At 46.8% G+C, this 20,895-nt stretch overlaps 1 protein-coding gene across 4 annotated transcripts in view; it reads right to left on the reverse strand.

Moving 5' to 3' along the window:
* Nucleotides 1-281: 281 nt before the first annotated feature.
* Nucleotides 282-20,895, reverse strand: part of gsk3ba (glycogen synthase kinase 3 beta, genome duplicate a) — a 36,663-nt gene continuing 16,049 nt past the window's right edge. Inside the window, exons 4-12 of one of the 4 annotated variants that reach the window (XM_075479475.1) lie at nt 20,548-20,631; nt 8,647-8,757; nt 7,706-7,836; nt 6,890-6,996; nt 6,535-6,632; nt 6,316-6,423; nt 5,322-5,508; nt 4,277-4,375; nt 282-3,320 (exon numbers count right to left, since the gene is read on the reverse strand). In XM_075479475.1, coding sequence (XP_075335590.1) covers nt 3,247-3,320; nt 4,277-4,375; nt 5,322-5,508; nt 6,316-6,423; nt 6,535-6,632; nt 6,890-6,996; nt 7,706-7,836; nt 8,647-8,757; nt 20,548-20,631 — 999 coding nt within the window. In that variant the 3' untranslated portion in view covers nt 282-3,246. The remainder of the gene's footprint in view (nt 3,321-4,276; nt 4,376-5,321; nt 5,509-6,315; nt 6,424-6,534; nt 6,633-6,889; nt 6,997-7,705; nt 7,837-8,646; nt 8,758-20,547; nt 20,632-20,895) is intronic. The other 3 variants (XM_075479476.1, XM_075479478.1, XM_075479477.1) reach the window with 3 other exon arrangements.

Here is a 20,895-nt window from a genome sequence, read left to right on the forward strand (position 1 = left end):
CTGGAAACCACAAGTATGGCAGCAGAGCGCAAACTGCTCTGCTGAGATTAAGTGGAACCGTTTATGAGCCGCTCAGAGCCAAAGGTGAGGTGACTCGACTCTACTCTTGGACGGCAGCTGCTGCCTCATCGGAGACATTTAAGACTGCATTTTCTTCTTTTTTTTCCACTATGAGGGCCGCTATAAACACCGACGTGCACACTTTGCTCTAAAATACCCTTTCAGTGGCTGTACCAAAGCAGCAGCAACACGAACACTGAAAGAAGACCAGAAAGACAAGATTCTTGATCATTTCCAGGCTATCCTACTCTTTATTTAATGCAAATTACAGTACCAGGGAACTATTCCTCGGAGCACGCATAGGGAATATTTACAGAGGCGCACATTTAGCATACCTTCACAGAACAAAAGAAACGAAAAAGAACAAAAATAAAAACAAAACAAATGAAACAAAATTTTTTTCATTCACAAACGGAGGCATTCAAGTAGTAGTACTGTTATACAGGATGTTTTTTTTGTAGCATTTTTCTCAAACTTTTCTTTGACCCCAATTGAACCCAGTTAACATGTTCTCCTCGTATACATGCTAGTATGCTATGGGATACTAGTATTTATACTTGGGTTTTCTTATTCTTTTGGTAACCATTCTGGTGTTTTCATTGAACTGGGGATTAGAGGGTACGGTGAAGTGGTCAAACCTTCTGGTGGAGGGTAGCAACACTTTCATGAATGCAAAATTACAGCAAGCGGGAGACAGGAAAAAGGCTACAGGACTCGACCCCTTAGGTGCTACTGAATTCAACCCCCCCACCCTCTCGAATACGTAGCCCGGGAGGAGAAACGAGCAAGAGGACAGAGAAACAACTAAATATCCAGACAGAGAGGAGAAGAGGAGAGTTATTGCCTCTGAGGATGGCTCATCACGACTACGTCATAGTTTGGCTTTGGTAAGAGAACCAACACTGCGAGTGATACAGAAACTCTACTGTATTGTATATATACAGTACACGAGGCCTTTTTTTTTTTTTTTTTACTTTTTTTTTTTTTTAAACCCCTGCTGCCATCCACCTACTTCATACCCCCGGAGTCCGTGGAGGACTGTGGTATAACATGTGTCCAAGATAAAATCAAAATAAAACACCTGTTAAGTGTGTCTTCAGTTAAGGAAAATATCCTTAGGATTGACAATGTATGTTACATGAACTATGCAGTGAATGGGGGGTAAAAGATTAGGGGAAGAGCGTGCATGTGTGTGTGTAGCTGGGTAGCAGGACATTCAACAGCACCAAAGGGAGAGTCACAATATCGGGTGGGGTGATGGCAGGGGAGGGAACGGGTGAGAGTGGAGACAAGGCGAAGGTGTATGAAAGCAAAGGCACTCCAAACTATAGTTACACTATACATGACTAGTTCTTGTTACAATAATACAGCTGTCATCTACTGTACTGTACAGGTAAGATTGAACGTATGGCTGGATAAAGCTCATCATTATCATCTACAATATCCATAAACAACATCAGTTTTTGCCCTGATTCAGTTTTTTTTTTCTTCCCTCTTTTTCATTCCCCAACCACCCCCACCCCCCCTTTCCATCTTTGTTTTTGCTCATAAACAGTACATGGGTCTGCGTATATATATATACATACCTTGAACACAACATGGAAAAAAAAAAAAAAAAAAGATCAACGAAACAACAAAAAAAAAAAACAACGTACAAGTCAGAATTTTGGTGAGGAGCATTTATACTGTATATACAAACTATTTTTTTTTTTCCTTTTCTTTTCTTTTCTTTAATGTAGTGAGTGTTCTCCGTAGATAAAGACGATTCGACAGACTGTACCGAGCGGCTCTATGTGCTGTGCTGCGGGGGGGAGAGAACGCTAGGCTAACACTTCAGTCAGTGGTCACGACACGAGGCGGCGAGTGGTGCGCCCGAAGACCACCGCCGCCGGGACTTCTCAAGGAGTCGAGGAAGAGAGACAAAAACGCGATCATCTGGAAGAAGAGAGGAGGACGGGGACAGGGGGAGCATGTTTTGTCGAGACGCTGCACCGTTAAAGGACACAGGGGGGGGAGAGGAAGGAAGTGGCTGCTGGAATCTAAAAACACTCCAGCACGGGAGAAAAAAAAAAAAAAAAGAAGATACAACAAAAATAAAACACCCCCTTATCTTACTCTATTGTCTTTAGGCAGCAACAAATATTGCCACTGCACTGCCAGATATGAGCTCAACATAAATGATTTCTGAACCATTGTAGTTAATATACATATATCTATATATACTTTTTATACATAAGGAAAAGTAATATATAAACTGTGTATGTATGCGTGTTTGTTTGTATGGTATGTATACATTATACAAGCACACAGGACCAGATACATGTCACATCCATCGCACGTCCAAAAACATCTGCCCTGGAGTACGAAATAAAATAAAATAAAATAAAATAAAAGCAATCGAGTAAAACAGCTTGCTAACCGTTTAAAAAAAAAAATAAAATAAAATAAAAATAAACTGTCCAAACATTACCCCCCTCCATCAAGTGAACTGCTTCTTTCCGCATACGTCAAAATCTTCATGCATCCGTGTGTGTATGTGTGTGTATGTGTGTGAGTGTGTGTGTGTGAGTGTGTGTGCGTGTGTGTGTGTACACGTGAGCCTCATGCCTTGTCTGCGGAAGTGGTGTTGGAAGGTGAGAGGGCGTGACAACCCCCCCCTCCGGTTGATCCTACCGTACTCGGGTCATGCACTACAGAAGGAACCAAAGGAGGTGGAGGGGCGGGGATGCAGAGAAATGGAGCAATATAAGGGAGCAGAAGTGGGGAGGGCCAAGGGGAACAGCGAAGGACTTTTCTACAGATTGTCCTCTTACAAACATTAGCAGGCTAGCTTTGTGTATACATGTACAGTGTACTTTTATCAACAGAACAGTCGGCAACACCTCTGGCCCTGCACTTTGCTTCCCTGTTAAAAGGGCACCGAAAGATGTCTTTGACGGAGGATGGAGAAGAGTTCAAACAGCTGAACGTGGAGGCCGGTTGGGGGTAAAAGACGTTGGTTAGGGATGCTTGGTTTGCGGTCATGGCATGGGGCTGTCGTCTAGCTGTTGAACCCGGGCGGCCTCAGCGTCGCTTGCCGCTGTCAGGGAGGAGAGCAGGGCAGGAGCGGAGCTCACCCCCTGGCCAGGGCAATGGAGAGGCTGTGGGCTGGGGCTGAGACCGGGGCGGGGCAGGCAGCCTGTGGGCTCAGGAGGTGGAGTTGGAGGCCGAGGCCGAGGCGGTGGTGGTGGTGCTGGGGCCTCGCTCTGTGCTGCTGCCGTCTGCGTGCAGGAAGATGGGTTAAGAGTTAGTTTGGAGGTAGGCAGATAAATGGAGAAAAGGGAGTGACAGAGACACAGAAATAGCAAAAAGGAGAAGTCTGCGTTTGTGTGTAAACCCCTTTACAGCAACCCCCAAGACGCCCGACTAACACAGGCAAGGAAACCAGCACGAAACGCCTCCGCTTCTCGCCTAAGAGACAAAGCTAAAACAACCAGCAAGATGTTCTCGGGGGACAGGCCTTTATAGTTTGCCCCTTGAAATCAAAGATTTGCAAAACAAACAAAGTTTCCAGCCCCCCCCTCCATCAAATACTACGTGAGCCGGTGTCCTGAGTAATGCTGAATCCATGGTTTCCTGCACGCATCTCTGAGTCTTTGAACTGACTGGGATTAGTGCACCAATTTGGGTCGGCTGCATCAAAGCGACTTGAAAGCTCCTCATGCACAGTCATGAAATCAGCCTACAGTACAATAAGAAAGTGTGGATGATGGCAGTTGTCCTGCAAAGTCTCTCCTCAAAACAAGCGCTCATTTCACACTCCTCTCCTTTGTCTGTTGTTGTTTCAGAGCTGAAGAACGAGGCGGATGGGTGTTCGGCATGCTCAGTCATTGCAGTAACAAATTGTTGGGCTGCATGCGTCGGCTACAGGGACACTGAGCCACTGCGTTACAGGTGAAGATAACCGGACTTAATTTCACACAGAAATTGTGTATAAGTGAGCATGGAAATCACAAATTGGGTAAAATCGGTAAACTGTCTGGTCAAAGAAAGAACTTGCAAAGCATTGTTTAGTGTCCATGGAGCGTTTTAACCGAAGTTTAAACTCTATCAGAAATTTAATTAAGTGGAATATTTAGTTTTTGGAGGCTGCAACCAGTACCTCGAAAAATGTCCTGAATACAGAGCTTCTGGCCATTGAAAACAAAGGCTCTGCTGTGGGAAGTGTGGCTCTAACCTGTGGTGGCAGACGCGTTGGTTGGGGTAGAGGCGGCAGCCTGGCTGCGGGCGTGGGCAGGGATGAGTATGGAGGCCAAAGAGGGATTACTAGATAGCTCTGAAAAAAAAAAAATTAAAAAAATAAACAGAATGTGTTACCAGGTTATGTTTCTGCCTGTAATCCTGAACAGCAGACGCTCATAACCGCCATCGAGAGAAAACTTGAAGAATTTTTTAAACTGAATATATAAGAAGGCGACTAATTAAAGCATTAAAGATGGCTCCAAAAATTAAAATCAAATCTGTCATCCAATGTCATTCCCCTCCACCGTCTTAAAGGGACGGCGTTTAGAATATGTACGGCATTGTGCAAAAACAAGCTCTATAACCAGCCAATGTGAAGCGTCGGCAAACAAAACGGGGAAACCTTCTGCGAGATTCCTCGTTTTAGTCTCCAGCGGGTTGTTGTTGCGTCTGCCGACACAAACACACGCATCCACGGCGACCGTGTGGCAGGTGCTGGGGCAAAACTGCAGTGTTCCACTCTGGTTGCTTTATTGCACCAAAGTGACGTTTCGAAACACAAACAGTTCTTCACGTCAGAGGCCAAATTGCAAGTCTGAACACATTAGAAAAAAAAAAAAGTCTCATTCTGAAGCGTCACGGCGAGGCGCTGCAGGTCGATAACAGCGGAGCGAGAGCCATCTGGGGAGCACTGACGTGAGCGAGATTTAAGCTGTGGTGGTTACTGGGTAAAATGTACTCCTTTCCCTTACTACTGCCAGAAAAACAGAAGAAGAAGAAGAAGAAATCCCACAACACGGTCTACTCCAAGAGCAGACAGACCTGCTACAGACGGAGTGAAGGTGAATTTATCATTATCATTAATCCGTCCACAGAGAAGTAAGGCAGAATGAGTTAGAGAGAATGATTGTCTAAATTAGACAGGAACCAGACGAAACACACCCAAGCTTATTCTCTTTAAACACGCAAATGATTAAACTACGCGGTACACTTTTCCCCTCTATCAGTGCGTGTTGATGGCTTCCGTTTGTGGCGCGTACCCTGGGTGGTGAAGTTGAAGAGCGAGGGCTTCTCCCTCCCGTTGGGCAGTTTGACATTGGGGTCGCGCAGCTCGTCGAAGAATGAGTGCGCGCAGGCCTCTAGAGGGGTGAGGCGGGCCGTGGGCGTGTACTCCAGCAGGCGAGAGCACAGGGCGATGGCCTCAGGAGGCGTGCGAGGCCGGAAGACCTGAAGGCCAATGAGAGACAGAGTCGGACAGTGATCACAGAAGTCTACTGAAAAGTGGAGCTGAACAAAAGAAGACATTTTAGTGCTGATGACACAAATGCAAGCGCAGGAGAATAGCATACGTCCACCTAGTGGTGGGCAGATTTAAATCTGATCTACATGGGATATTCTAGGAAAGCTGATTTTCTAAGATCATGAATGAACAGCGCTGAACTAAAAGCAGCTGGAGAAAGCAACCGGAGCAACGGGCCTCAGAGACAGGAGGGCCTGCAGCTGCCTGCTGATTGGATGATGGTTTTCTAATGGAAAAACACTGTGAGGGACCATGGAGGGGAGGAGAGAATTCCCCTTTACACTTTAAAACCTGTTTTATATCACGTATGCCTTACAGTGTTTTGGCATATCGACGCCAGACTAACATCAGAGGCAGAACACATGGTGTTGAGAGGGGCTGAGTCAAATCTAAAACAAACATGTAACAGCCCTGTCACAGTGCTACTGATCCCGAACACGCTTTGAATTTTACTAAAAAAAAAACTAAAAAAAACGGCAAAACATTTTATCCATCAAGCTCCTGTTATTGGCTGAGAAGAACAACAAGGGAGAAACAAAACTCTTAACTTTCTCCTTTTATTCTTTTCAGCCTTTACATTACTATTTCACAGAATCTCAAAAACTAACAGCCAGGATGGGGCTACTAAATACACATGCAGCTCTGTTGGGTGGAGATGATGAGGCGGGATGGCAAGCAAAAGCAGCAAGATGAAGCAGGGGGGGGGGTTTAGAGAAGTAAAAGTGCTCTTGTACCTGTTGACTCACCTTAGTCCATGGATGTGCCTTAATCTGGGGGAATTTGAACTCGGTGTAGTTGGGGTTCATCTCACGGATCTGTTCCCTGGTCGGAGTGCCGAGAACCTGTGACAAGGAAAGGAAATATTAATCTCTATAGCAACGCGTCTCAACTTGAACTGCCAACCAGTTTGCGAAATACGGCCGGTGAGTATCGCGAGCCTTGTGGTTCTGTACCTTGATAATTTCAACCAACTGATCCACTCCGCTGTCGCCTGGGAAGATTGGTTGTCCTAGCAACAGCTCTGCCAGTACGCAACCAGCTGACCACACATCTGCAGGAAAGAGGTCACCAAAAAGGAAGAAAAAAAAGTCAGAAAAAAAAAGAAAAAGCAACACAGGCGCAGACGCACACAACCACACTCCTGTTGTGTCTGAGTCTGAATGAGCAGCAAACGACACAGGGATACGATGATAAACTTAAATGATCGCTTTTTTAACACGTGTTGCATTCACATGGGTATAACCTACAGTAAAATCCTTTATGCGCTGGGGTTATGCTTGTTAAGTATGGCGGCTGGAGTGAGCCTACCTATGCTGGAGGTGTAGTCAGTGGCACCAAAGATGAGCTCAGGAGCCCGATAGTAGCGGGAGCAGATGTAGGACACGTTAGGCTCTCCGCGGACCAGCTGCTTCGCACTGCACACACAATCAGAGCATATAGTCGTTATCGTCTCCAAACTCTAAAAATTGGGGGGGGGGAATATGAAACCAGCATGAGCAGGACTTGCACATGCAGAAACCGATCAAACATTAAACTACTGTCTACTTGCTTCGTCCAAATAACAATGTTCAACTGGATCAATCTTAAATCTAAATCTGAATTTTTGCCAACATTCAACGAGCAGGAGATTCAAGAGCACAGAAAGACAGCAGGTAAGGATTCCCTGTCTTACGGTTTGCAACAAAATGAACCCTTTATGGAGTCTCTGTCTATGGACCACCTTTTCAAGGGAATAGTTTGACGAGGTCGAGGCCCCTCACGTGTCGGCAAGTATGAAGCTGGAGCACAAAGTCTCCAGCAAAAATGTTTAATTCCGAAGAAAAAAAAAAAAAAAACAGCGTAAGAATCTCATAGTGGTACAGCAGGTTACGTCGGGTTATTTCTTGACAGAGTAACCTAGAGCCTTGTCGATTTTGTGTGGTTGCCGGGTTACCGAGAAAAATTCCTGTTAGAAATGAGATGCACAGTTAATTGGTGATGGTGCTAGACTAAGCTAACCATTATCATTCAAATCACTTACTAAGCTAAGATGGAAGGAAGCCGACTTCCACTCCATCGCTCTACTGTCTCCAATAACCTGTACCAGCGTGAAGGACCTGACAAAATTCTCGCGCTGCGTCTCACCTGCCGAAGTCGCAGAGCTTGAGCACAGCCGTCTCTGGATCCAGCAGCAGATTCTGAGGCTTGATGTCCCGATGGCAGATCCCAAACGAGTGGATGTAGGCCAGACTCCTAAACAACTGGTACATGTACAACTACACAGCCACGGAGACACACACACAAACACACCAAGTTCAGCCACAGAACCAATCTAACTCACTCCCAGCACGAGGTTTAAGTCAAAAACAAGCAACCAATGATCCATCTCAGCTCGGTGAAGCACATGAGATTTTGTCAACATGTTCAGACGATGACATCACACACATGCACACACACACACAGTCTTTTCAAACTCCTGAACCTTGTTATTCAGGCCTTACACAGATAAAATTGCAATTGTACAACCTAGTTTCGCCTAAGACTTAATTAGAAACGAGTGGTTTTGGTGGATTGAGCACAGAAACATAAACTTACCTGTATGATTTTTGCTGCAACGGAGTAACGTTAAAACTCACGGTTAATCTATTCTTTCAAAAGGTCTTCGTGTTAACACTACGCGCCATGGTTTCGTGCTCATTATGGATTTGGGTTCTCCAGGATAAAGCTACAGTAAGTTAATGAGATTTTAGACGAACCACGTGGAACGTGCACGCTTATTTTGCGGCTAAACTATGTTATTTATTTGCTGGATTGAATTGAGACACATTTAAAACTGCAGTAGTACCGAATGAGCCTGAAGCCACTCGGTGTCCCTCAAACTCACAGAGACTGCAGTAACATCCACGATGAAGAATTAGGACGATTGTAAAAGAAATCGAATGCTACAGACATGAAGATCCAACAAACGTCTTGATGATGAAATATTTCATTCGGATTGTATTGTCTTCTCCACATTTTGTTAAAAAAGAGAGGTGTACAAACACACACACACACACACACACACACACAGACGGTTTGCTATATACCTTGACATAAACCATGGGCAGCGTCTGTTTGGCTCGGCTGTAGTGTCTGGCCACTCTGTAGACGGTCTCGGGAACGTAGTCCAGAACCAGATTCAGATATACTTCATCTTTCTATTGGAAAAGAAGAAAGAAAAGAAGAAACAGTTCAAACACAGGGATGTGCATACAAATCAGGAAAACTGGATGAAAAACTAGAGCAGTTTGCAATACGACATTCAAATCTAAATCAAGAAAAGAAAAAAAAAAAAAAAAAAAAAAAAAACACATCCGTGCACGTCAGCAGCCCTTTTCTCTCTTTGTCTGCGATGCCTCTTTTCCTGAAGAAAGAGGCCATTTTCAAGCTGATGTAACTGCTGTTTTTTCACGTCCTAACTGGGAAACTATTGTATCTCCCCCCCGGGGGCAGGAAGCGCTCAACCGTGCGTCATAACAGCCCGTGCTTCACCAGTGGCCGCAGACGATGATATCATTTCCTTGTTTCCTGGTCGAACATGTAGGGCGGGGTTCAACTATGGAGCACAGTGACTCTGAAAGGATGCTGTGTGTGTGTGTGTGTGTGTGTGTGTGTGTGTGTGTGTGTGTGTGTGTGTATGAGGGTTGCTCCGCCTAATTATTCTAGGACTTCCTTTTTCCTTTGAGTCTGACCAGAGCCGGCCAAAAATCAAGTCACGGGCCCAATCAATCAAAACTGTAAATCACACATACCTCAAACTGAAATCAAACAAATTCCCGCATTCACATTTTGCCTGATCGTCCCTCGTGGTGTTTTAGGAGGAACAACACAGCTCTCTACACAGAGCTCCCAACGCTGGTTCAGGTCTGGGTCAGTGGGAAACCTGGAGGGTTGAATCTATATTCAAGTGAGTTTTTCTTTGACCACAGCAGTTATAGAAGGGCAAAACCAACAAGATCGCTGCACGCACCACAGCCGATGTTGTTGGTCAAGAGGAACTCTTTCATAGTTCTTACAAATCCTGAAGGAAGTGCCTGCAGTCTGCATCAATGTTTCTATCTTCGGCGTAACTGCAACCAGAGAAAAAAAAAAAGCCACCAGAGGCGTCGAGTCCCTTTTAGGAACTCCCCATTGGCTGCTTCCCACTGAAACGATATAAACTGACTGAGTAACATGTTAAAAGCAGCTTCTTTTGAAATACGGAACAGTTTACTATAGAAAGCTGGTCCCTGGTGATTTTTATGTACTCAAACTAGAGTAAACACACACAGAATAGTGAACTGCAGCTGCAACGTTTGCGGTAATGAGGGAGCACGTCAACCAATGCAACAATGTGGCTCATTTACACTGTTTTGGACAAGAACTGAAGCATATGAAGCAGAGGGATGTGCTAAATCGGGCCCGCTTCCAGGACATGTTTATTATTGGTCTATCGCAGTGGTCATTTGGCAGCTTTGGCATCTCCGTTGGATTTGCTGGTACAAAGTAAAATTCTGAATACTATCGGTTATGTATTTTGATATTTTAAAATAAAGTTAAAGCCATCTTTAAAAAAAAAAAAAAAAAAAAAAAAAAAAAACTGATGCCACTGTTTTCACACTCGAACCAAGTGTGCAAATCATTTTGCCTCCTCTCCCCCATCTGTTTATGGCGTTATCAGTCTGCCCCGGCTCCCTGCTGGTCTGCAAAGCACATTGAGAGCTGTGTCCATTAGAAAAGCCCCCCCCCCCCCAAAGCCAGACCGTGTGGTACACTTCTGTCAGCTCAGTGTCCTGCTTTGTACCGACTGCCGTCTCCTGCTCACACTCAGACAGTTAGACGCATATTTGGTGTGTGAGAGTAAAACAAAGAGCCATAAAAAAAACTAAAAAAACAGGAGACATGTGCACACAGCGAGGGTTGCCGATACAGGTACAGCAGAGCACCGTTTTTAAGACAACTCGATTGGCATAGGTGCTCACTTGTCTTTTTCTAGAATCACTTCCACTCCTTGGCACCGTTGATCTGAGCGTTTCTGTCTTCCAGCAATGCGTGCATGTGTGTGCACAGAGACGCCTCCTCCACCGGCAAACCTCCCATTGATAACATGTGTGACGGCTGGAGAGCTTGTTCTTTCTGCTAGCACCATCAAAGCTATATTTAGCCTAGCAACAGCGATGACTCACTTCCTGCCTCACTACAAAAGCCACTTCCTTGGCTTGTTCCCAGAGGGTTAGCAAAGCAGGGATTTGATTGGCTGCCTGCTGCCCTCGGTTAAATAATAAAGCCTCCAATTTGCCGAGAAAAGAGCGACTCCACCTGATCGAGTGGCTGAGCTTTTTGTGAACAATCACCATCCTACACTGTGCAAAAGACTTGATGGAAACGGCATGGTATGCAGACCGAACCTTCGGGGCAGCTTTTACAGCGTTAATAGAGTGTGTATTCGTGCTTCCTGTAACTGCATGTGCACTCACATTGGCACATCACGCAAGTAAACATTTACAAACCATATGTGAATCCATACCATTAGAACCATTTACATACCAAAATGTCTTAATGAGTGTTAAATCAAAGAGGAACAGACAGAGGGACGTTTGATGCCTGAATCCTTACTTTGATACACTCATGAAGATGCCTGCAACATGGCACTATGCATCTAAGAATAAGTCTGGAAAACATGCGCAGGCAGATAGACCGTACATCAGGCACTGCAATAACTTGTCCCCACCATTTCTTGGCAATTCCAATGACAGCTTTAGAAGCTCACTAGAACTGAGTCATTACCCAGAGGCAACACTGTTTTAACCACTACGTATTAGCATCTGCACACATGTTTGGAATGCATTTACCGGGATGGTGGTCACAGCTGGATTAACCTGCCAGTAAGCCTAGTTGAGTCCAAATCTTTGACTTGAACTGTTAATTCAGGAAAGAAAGAAAAAAAAAGCATAATAGCGACAGAATACAAAACCGCAAAACGTACCGCTGGAGCGATTATAGGCAGCCTTCACTAATATAGCCGCTTTCGGACTGTAGGAACCTTTGGCAGTTCTAATAACCTTTTAATCCGCGGGGCCGTTTTCTCCCGTGTTCGGACATACAGGAACTCGGGGCTTTCTCCCTTAGTTCCTATAACTATTTAGCTCCTTCTCCGAGGTCGGGTCTTTTCATAGTTCTATAGAACTAATCTAACGGAGGTGTGTGGTGGTCGGTAGCTACGCCCCATGTCATGCTATCACGGCTGAAATGTTTCCTCATATGACACAGACACAACCAGCGGGTGTTTAATAAGTTAAACTTACACTGGTCTCATTTGTCTGCAGCGCTCTGCTCTCCTTTCTTCCTTCATGAAATAAAAAAGTATCTCCTGACTCTCTCTGTGAGCTTTTCCAGCCTTGATATTAGACGCCTGATGTGATTGTCCATGATTAATATCACCATCATGCAGATCATAAACACAGTGGCCTCCCCGCTCTCCATATTAGCTTCTTGGTGGTGTTTTTTCTACTCTCCTTACTTTTACCGTTTTGTTTTGTGTTTGAATGTAGCGCTAAACAGCTAACACGTCACTGAAGCAGACGGCTGCGCGCGGCGCATCAGTCCCTATCAGGTCCCGACTCATGTGCGAATGCAGACTGAAACAGTTCCTCTGGGGAAGGATAGTTATCAGAACGAAATTCGAGGAGGGTAGTTCTGATAACTACTTTCTTAGAACGGTCTGTCCGAAAGCGGCTTATGTGGTTTAAAAACCATGAACCCATCATTGATCATCTAAATATCTGTTATAGCCATCGAAAAGATTCTTGCACTCAATTGCTGGTAGTTTCTGACACTTTTTCACAGGGCTGTGTGCCACCAGGTTACAGCTCTGTCTTCAAAGTTTTGGTGGAATTTAGGGTAGCGCTTTGCTGGTGAGTTTTGGCCAGTTAAACTCATTTTCAGCTATTTTGTAAGCTATAGGTGTTTTTGGGATGCTCCAAGAATAAAAAAAAAAAAAAACAACAACAACACCTTTATTAAAACCTAACATCCAAAGTTGGGTCAGTGGTAGGTTTTCCAAGTCAACCTGTACTTTGATATATTTACTGACCCGCAGCATGACTAAGCCTCTATCGTGTTTTAATGTAGGCCGTGTGCTCCTATGGCTTTCACCTGTAAATAAAAAAACAACAAAAAAAAAAACAAAAAAAAAAAAAAAACAACTGATGTCCTACATTCTCAAAGAGCTTTTCTTTGGTTTGCCCTGACCATAGAGGACTGTTTGTGAATGTTTTTGTTGTTTTCTTTCTTTGGCTTGGTATCCTTCTCGTCTTTAACCCACAGATCACTACTCTATGCAGTGTGCGGCCCATGCTAAAGGGCAGAGTTTCTTCCAAAATCTACACCCAACACCCTTCTGTGTAAAATCGTATTAGAGCCACATCCCAGAAGCACCTCAACAGTTTAATGATCACATGGTAGCATTCAAACCACTGAAACAGCAATTTAAAGGTGTCAAGTAATTTTTCTTTTTATAGTAGCACTTCTGTTGCTCTGAAGTAGACAGTGATCGTGGCAAAGAAACTAGAAACAATCAGCCCTGCGACATCCAGTTCAACCATCATCATTTAGTTGATCCCGCTCATATAAACACCGAAAGAAAAGCAGGTGGGAAATATTTAGAGCAGCATTTCTTTGAGTCGTTCGTTTAAGTTGATTTCAATATTCCCCTAATTATGTTTGACGCTCAGTGTTTGCAATTCAGAGGTGCCAGTAACAAATGCAACAAGCTCACAACCATCATGACTCAGGCTGCTATGAATCAGTTTGATTCACTTAGAAAAATCGGGACCATTTCGATGTGGTGAACATAATTTGCTTTAACGGCTGATAATCAAACCTAAATATGTGCCACTTCTGCTAAAAGGCTCCCAGAATGGGTTTCCTCTGAAAGGAATTTAAAGGCATCGCTGTTTGAGTGAAGGCTTTATTGTGGGTTTTCACATGGCATCATTGCTGCATCGGACATATTCATATCGCACAGCAAAAGGATCGTTTTAGATGCTGAAAATTCACTCTTCGGCTGTCCCTATTCTGAGCAGCAAGTCGGCTCGGCTCCCCAATAGCGAGTCCTCCCTCCCGAGTCTCCAAAAATAAGAGCGCATGAGAGGCGTCTGCTGCAGGTTAGACACGAACAACTCATGAGAGCTCATCGAACCCCTACTTATATCAACGAAAGAAAATGTTTAAAAGAATTGTCATCATGGAGAAAACAATGCAGACAGTACTTCCTCTAGTCCAGATAATTCCACAAACGGGCAACGTGGGCGTTTTAGCCACTGAATAGTAGAGTATTGGCAAAGATGAGGGCTGTACTGTTACCTTTTGTGCTCAGAGCATCCTTTAGTAAGGAAAGCAAGATATAGGCATCAATATCCATCCATCCATCCATCCATTATCTTCCGCTGGTCCGGGGATCGGGTCGCGGGGGCAGCAGCTTGAGCAAAGAGACCCAGACGTCCCTGTCCCCGGCCACTTCCTCCAGCTCTTCTGGGGGGACCCCGAGGCGTTCCCAGGCCAGCCGAGAGACATAGTCTCTCCAACGTGTCCTGGGTCTTCCCCGGGGCCTCCTCCCAGTGGGACGGGCCCGGAACACCTCACCGGGGAGGCGTCCAGGAGGCATTCTCACCAGATGCCCGAGCCACCTCATCTGACTCCTCTCGATGCGGAGGAGCAGCGGTTCTACTCCGAGCCCCTCCCGGATGACCGAGCTTCTCACCCTATCTCTAAGGGAGAGCCCAGACACCCTGCGGAGGAAACTCATTTCGGCCGCTTGTATTCGCGATCTCGTTCTTTCGGTCACTACCCACAGCTCGTGACCATAGGTGAGGGTAGGAACATAGATTGACCGGTAAATCGAGAGCTTCGCCTTCTGGCTCAGCTCCTTCTTCACCACGACGGGCCGGTGCAGAGCCCGCATCACTGCAGACGCCGCACCAATCCGTCTGTCAATCTCCTGTTCCATTCGTCCCTCACTCGTGAACAAGACCCCGAGATACTTGAACTCCTCCACTTGGGGAAGGATCTCATTCCCGACCCGAAGAGAGCATTCCACCCTTTTCCGGCTGAAGACCATGGTCTCAGATTTGGAGGTGCTGATGGTCATCCCAGCCGCTTCACACTCGGCTGCGAACCGCTCCAGTGAGAGCTGAAGGTCACGGCCTGACGACGCCAACAGAACCAAATCGTCCGCAAAAAGCAGAGACCCGATTCTGAGGTCGCCAAACCGGACCCCCTCAACGTCCTGGCTGCGCCTAGAAATTCTGTCCATAAAAATTATGAACAGAATCGGTGACAAAGGGCAGCCCTGACGGAGTCCAACCCTCACAGGAAACATGTCCGACTTACTGCCGGCAATGCGGACCAAACTCTGACACCGGTCATACAGAGACCGAACAGCCCATATCAAGGAGTCCGGCACTCCATACTCCCGGAGCACCCCCCACAAGAGTCCCCGAGGGACACGGTCGAACGCCTTCTCCAAGTCCACAAAACACATGTAGACCGGTTGGGCGAACTCCCATGCACCCTCCAGGATCCTGCGGAGGGTATAGAGCTGGTCCACTGTTCCACGGCCAGGACGAAAACCACACTGCACCTCCTGAATCCGAGATTCGACTATCCGGCGGATCCTCCTCTCCAGTACCCCCGAAAAGACCTTACCAGGGAGGCTGAGGAGTGTGATCCCCCTATAGTTGGAACACACCCTCCGGTCCCCCTTTTTAAAGAGGGGGACCACCACCCCGATCTGCCAGTCCAGAGGCACTGCCCCCGATGTCCACGCGATGCTGCAGAGGCGTGTCAACCAAGACAGCCCCACAACATCCAGAGCCTTGAGGAACTCAGGACGGACCTCATCCACCCCCGGGGCCTTGCCACCGAGGAGTTTTTTGACCACCTCGGCAACCTCAGCCCCAGAAATGGGAGGTCCCACGTCCGAGCTCCCCAACTCTGCTTCCTCATCGGAAGGCGTGTCGGTAGGATTGAGGAGGCCCTCGAAGTACTCCCCCCACCGACTCACGACGTCCCTAGTTGAAGTCAGCAGAGCCCCGCCCTCACCATACACGGTGTTGACGATGCACCGCTTCCCCCCCCTGAGCCGCCGGATGGTGGACCAGAATCTCCTCGAGGCCGTCCGGAAATCGTTCTCCATGGCCTCCCCGAACTCCTCCCAAGCCCGAGTTTTTGCCTCAGCAACCGCCGAGGCTGCGTTCCGCTTGGCCTGTCGGTACCTATCAGCTGCTTCCAGAGTCCCACTGGCCAAAAAGGCCCGATAGGACTCCTTCTTCAGCTTGACGGCCTCCCTCACCACTGGGGTCCACCAGCGGGTTCGGGGATTGCCGCCACGACAGGCACCGACCACCTTGTGGCCACAGCTCCGGTCGGCCGCCTCAACAATGGAGGCACGGAACATGGCCCATTCGGGCTCAATGTCCCCCACCTCCCCCGGGACATGGTTGAAGCTCTGCCGGAGGTGGGAGTTGAAACTCCTCCTTACAGGGGATTCCGCCAGCCGTTCCCAGCAGACCCTCACAATACGTTTGGGCCTGCCAGGTCTGACCGGCTTCCTCCCCCACCAGCGGAGCCAACTCACCACCAGGTGGTGATCAGTTGACAGCTCCGCCCCTCTCTTCACCCGAGTGTCCAGGACATACGGCCGCAAGTCCGATGATACGACTACAAAGTCGATCATCGAGCTGCGCCCTAGGGTGTCCTGGTGCCAAGTGCACATATGGACACCCTTATGCCTGAACATGGTGTTCGTTATGGACAATCCGTGACGAGCACAGAAGTCCAACAACAAAACACCACTCTGATTCAGATCGGGGGGGCCGTTCCTCCCAATCACGCCCCTCCAGGTCTCACTGTCATTGCCCACGTGAGCATTGAAGTCCCCCAGCAGGACGAGGGAGTCTCCCGGAGGAGCACTCTCTAGTGCCTCCTCCAGGGACTCCAAAAAGGGTGGGTACTCTGAACTGCCGTTCGGTGCATAAGCACAAACAACAGTCAGGACCCGTCCCCCCACCCTAAGGCGGAGGGAGGCTACCCTCTCGTCTACCGGGGTAAACCCCAATGTACAGGCGCACAGCTGGGGGGCGATAAGTATGCCCACACCTGCTTTACGCCTCTCACCGCGGGCAACTCCAGAGTGGAAGAGAGTCCAACCCCTCTCGAGGAGGCTGGTTCCGGAGCCCAAGCCATGCGTCGAGGTGAGTCCGACTATATCTAGCCGGAACCGCTCAGCCTCGCGCACCAGCTCAGGCTCCTTCCCCAGCAGAGAGGTGACGTTCCACGTCCCAAGAGCCAGCTTCAGTAGCCGAGGATCAGACCGCCAAGGTCCCCGCCTTCGGCTGCCGCCCAGCTCACATTGCACCCGACCCCCATGGCCCCTCCCACGGGTGGTGAGCCCGTAGGAAGGGGGACCCGTGTCGTTTCTTCGGGCTGTGCCCGACCGAGCCCCACGGGCACAGACCCGGCCACCAGGCGCTCGCCGGCAGGCCCCACCCCTGGGCCTGGCTCCAGGGGGAGGCCCCGGTGACCCGCGTCCGGGCAAGGGAACACGATGTCCATAAATATTATTCATCATAGGGGTCTTGTGAGCTGTTCTTTGTCTGGTCCCTCATCTAGGATCTGTTTGCCATGGGTGACCCTACCAGGGGCTTAAAGCCCCAGACAACATAGCTCCCAGACTCATTGGGGCACGCAAACCCCCCCACCACGATAAGGTGACAGCTCAAGGGGGGCAGGCATCAATATATTTATTCTAATACTATTCCACTGGTTTGATTCTGTGTTTTGGTGATGTTCACACATATACTTGAAGTCCTGTGCTGATCCCTCACATCACAACTGAGCTATAGATTTATAAAACATATCATCAATCTATAACTCACTTGTTATTATTGTTAATTTATTGACGCTATTTCCTCATCTCCCGTCGCCTCCTCCAGCTGCCAAGAGAACCGTCGAACTGTAGGTTTGCACGGCAGTGAGTCGACTTATGTGACAGAAAGAAGTAGCGCGCATGCGAGTGTAAACAGACTTTATCGCGGGGAAGCGCCTAAACTGCACTGCAGAGGGCAACTCTGCCGACTGGATGCCTTATGTACGCTCATTTTTTGAAGAGGTAAAAGTCAGTCACCTATTTGCTTACCTGCCCACACAGTTTGGAACAGTGCCCCATTTTTTTTTTTTCCTAAACAAAGTATTATACAAGAGGTTAAAGGGTAAAAGCAAAAGCACACCGTGTGCCACAGGCACGCCACAAGGCAGTAGTTGCGTAAGACTACCTGTGCACATGATGACAGCTGCAGCAGCAACAGTCCTCGCCTGTCTCACAGCTGCATCTCACGTCGGGACAAGTACAGCACCCACACACTTGACATGGCCTCATCATATCTCTTTATCAGCGTCTTCTTTTTAAAGACAGCCATCTGTCCGTCAAGTTCTCTGAAACTCTCCATCCATCCACACCTCTGACCTTTTGTCTACTTCACCGGCCCTCCTCTTATTTTCACGCTCTAGACTCTATGGGTGGTAAATCCCCATACCAACAACACAGTGCCAGTCTCCATAATTAGCTCAGTGACACGATGCGGGGGGGGGGGGGGGTGTAAGAAATAAGTACATGAAAGGCTACACATCAGAGGAGATTAAAAAAAGAAGTATTGGTAAAGGAAAATCAGTTGTTGTATCGTAACAACAAAAAGTGCAAAAATTCACACTGGAAGGTGTTGGGCGAGTTCTGAGATAGTCGATTCCTCCCCATGAGTCAGTATACCAAGAATTAGCAGTGATTCCCAGAGGTCAGTGGGCACATGGCTCGAGGCAAGGGGAGGGGAAAAGGTGGAGCTTACAGCACAGTTAGGAGGTCTGGAGTAGATCTATAATTAACCATCGCCCTCTAGTCTTGCAAAGTGATGCCCCCTAACCATCTTTCAGTTCAGTCTCCTTCTACCAATCCCCATCAAAAAAAAACCCACGTCCATAATCCTCAACAGCTTTCCTTGGCTTCAGTAGCTGTGCAACAGGGGAGCATTCCTAACTGCAGTGTCATGGGTATAGTCCCGACAGCATGTGTGCCAAGTCCATGTGTGTCTATATTTGACAAGCAGACCTCGGCGGGCCTGTTTGTCGGCTCACTGAAAGATATAGTCCAGCCTTGCAGTCTCCTGGGGGAACTCCAATGGTCGACAGAGACGGATAGCAACCCAAAGGCGGGTGACTTTCCTGTCACGGTGTACAGTACGTACTGATGTATTTATCAAACAGGCGGTGAGGCAGGGATAAGCTGAGAGATGAGGTGGCCGAAAGGCACTGAAACTTCCACAAACCAAAACAGGAAAAAAGACTAGTAGTCATGTACAAAAGATTGACTTTGACTGGAGGGAAGCAAAGTTATTTCCCTGACTGAAACTAAGCAACAAAAAATGACAAATAACAAAAAATAAAAAATGAATTCCATCAAGTCCAGTAAATCACACAGCATTCTTGTCCACGGATCAACGAGTTACTTCTTGAAATACTGCTAACCAGAGGTGCTCAAAATGCTATTTTCTATGATGACAGAGGGATTTCTTTACACATGGTTTCACATGTCCTCACCTGGAACAACATGTGGTGATCGTCAGAATAGAATAAAATGAAAAGCTAATGTACGGAAACTATTATAGATATCTGTATATCATTATGTTCCTAAATTTAGACCGGCACTGATAAACGTCCGATTCCTTTAGTGCTCACTTGATGACGACGCTCCCAACACAGAGAGTAAGTGTTACGGCCGCCACAATTAATCGCGTTAATAGTTGACCGTGGCTTTCATCCCAGATTGGCCGGGACGCAAAGCACCAGTAATGGCAACGTCTCCAACAGTGGAGAGCCGGAAGGTAGCCCAGTGCTGCACCTTTGTTTGAACAAGTCTGTCAAACTGGTGGAAATGGTGCCATCTCCTTTGTCTCTCAATGAAGAAATGTGCCAAGGCAGAGCTTAATGTTACAGACAGGAATTGTCTCCTCCCTGCTTTGTTGTGGATGCATCACTCCCTGTTAAATCTAAAAGCCTGACTATGGTGATCTGTCGCAGAGAAAACCTTTTCACTGTCTATTTATTCATTACCTTTTGTCATGGGAGTGTCACAGTCTTTACTTTCCTTTCACACGAGCGGTTTTTAACTGAAACATCAGGGGTCTTTTTTATAGAATTTTTTCTTTTTCCATTTGATTTGTCATCTAAACGAAGAAACGAAACCGACTGACGAGTCCATTGTCAAAATAGCTGCAAGTTGAATCCCTACAAATGATAATAAGTTCAGAAACAGCTTACTGGGGCCATTATAGGTAAAAACTAAATTTACTGAGCTGATAGTGGCAGAGAAAAGACAAACTAATAGGAATATTTCATTGTTACAATGTGCAAGTCTTGGGTAAAATGAATGAAAACTGGTCGCTTATGAGCAACTGGATGACCCGCAAGCTGTCCGTCACAGCTCTTTAAATGATTGAGACCAACCAACCTCTAATTAATTACAGATGAAAAGAAAAGAAGAAAAAAAAAAAAAGACCTGACGGAGCCCACGTCTGTTACACCTCCTCACATGTGTGTGCCATTTCCTGCTTACCCGCGATGTGCCGTTATGCGATGAGGTCGCTCCAAGCTTACGAACAGAAGTAATGTAGCTCCTTAACAACTAAACACAACACTTCTAAGTTCCCTCAAAGAAATATGGAGCTTTTTAAACTAAGAAAATATTACAAAGTTTTGGTTTTAAATTGTTTTCCCCACACAAATCAACCATTTTCATCTCAAAGTGTAGCGGCGAGAATAGCGTTTCGGTTGGATGTGTAAAACTCAATCAAACTTGCTGCAGTATGAAGCTGCTCACCATTAAACATGTTTCTTCCAGCAAACGTGTTCACCTAACTGACCTTGTCTCCACTGGAGTAGAAGAAGTAGCGCAGGCGGACGATGTTGCAGTGGTCCAACTTCCTCATGATCTGCAGCTCACGGTTCTGAGAAACAACAACAACAACAAAAAAAAAAAGATTAAAAAATGACATTAGACACATTACATTGAAGCATTAGACGTGTTGCTCTGAGTCAGTTTATGGATCTTAGAGAGATTCTCAAAGACCATTAGACCTACACCACTCTGAAGGACAGCTCCTTTTAAAATCATTTACCTTTGCAAATTCACAAAAATCCGTAAAGCGTTTCATGTCATCGTAGCAGTTTCAGTTTATAGCTGCGCTGAACCCTCACAAAAGAGCCCTTAA

This window comes from Odontesthes bonariensis, chromosome 12 (assembly GCF_027942865.1).
Source record: "Odontesthes bonariensis isolate fOdoBon6 chromosome 12, fOdoBon6.hap1, whole genome shotgun sequence".
Taxonomy (NCBI): Eukaryota; Metazoa; Chordata; class Actinopteri; order Atheriniformes; family Atherinopsidae; genus Odontesthes; species Odontesthes bonariensis.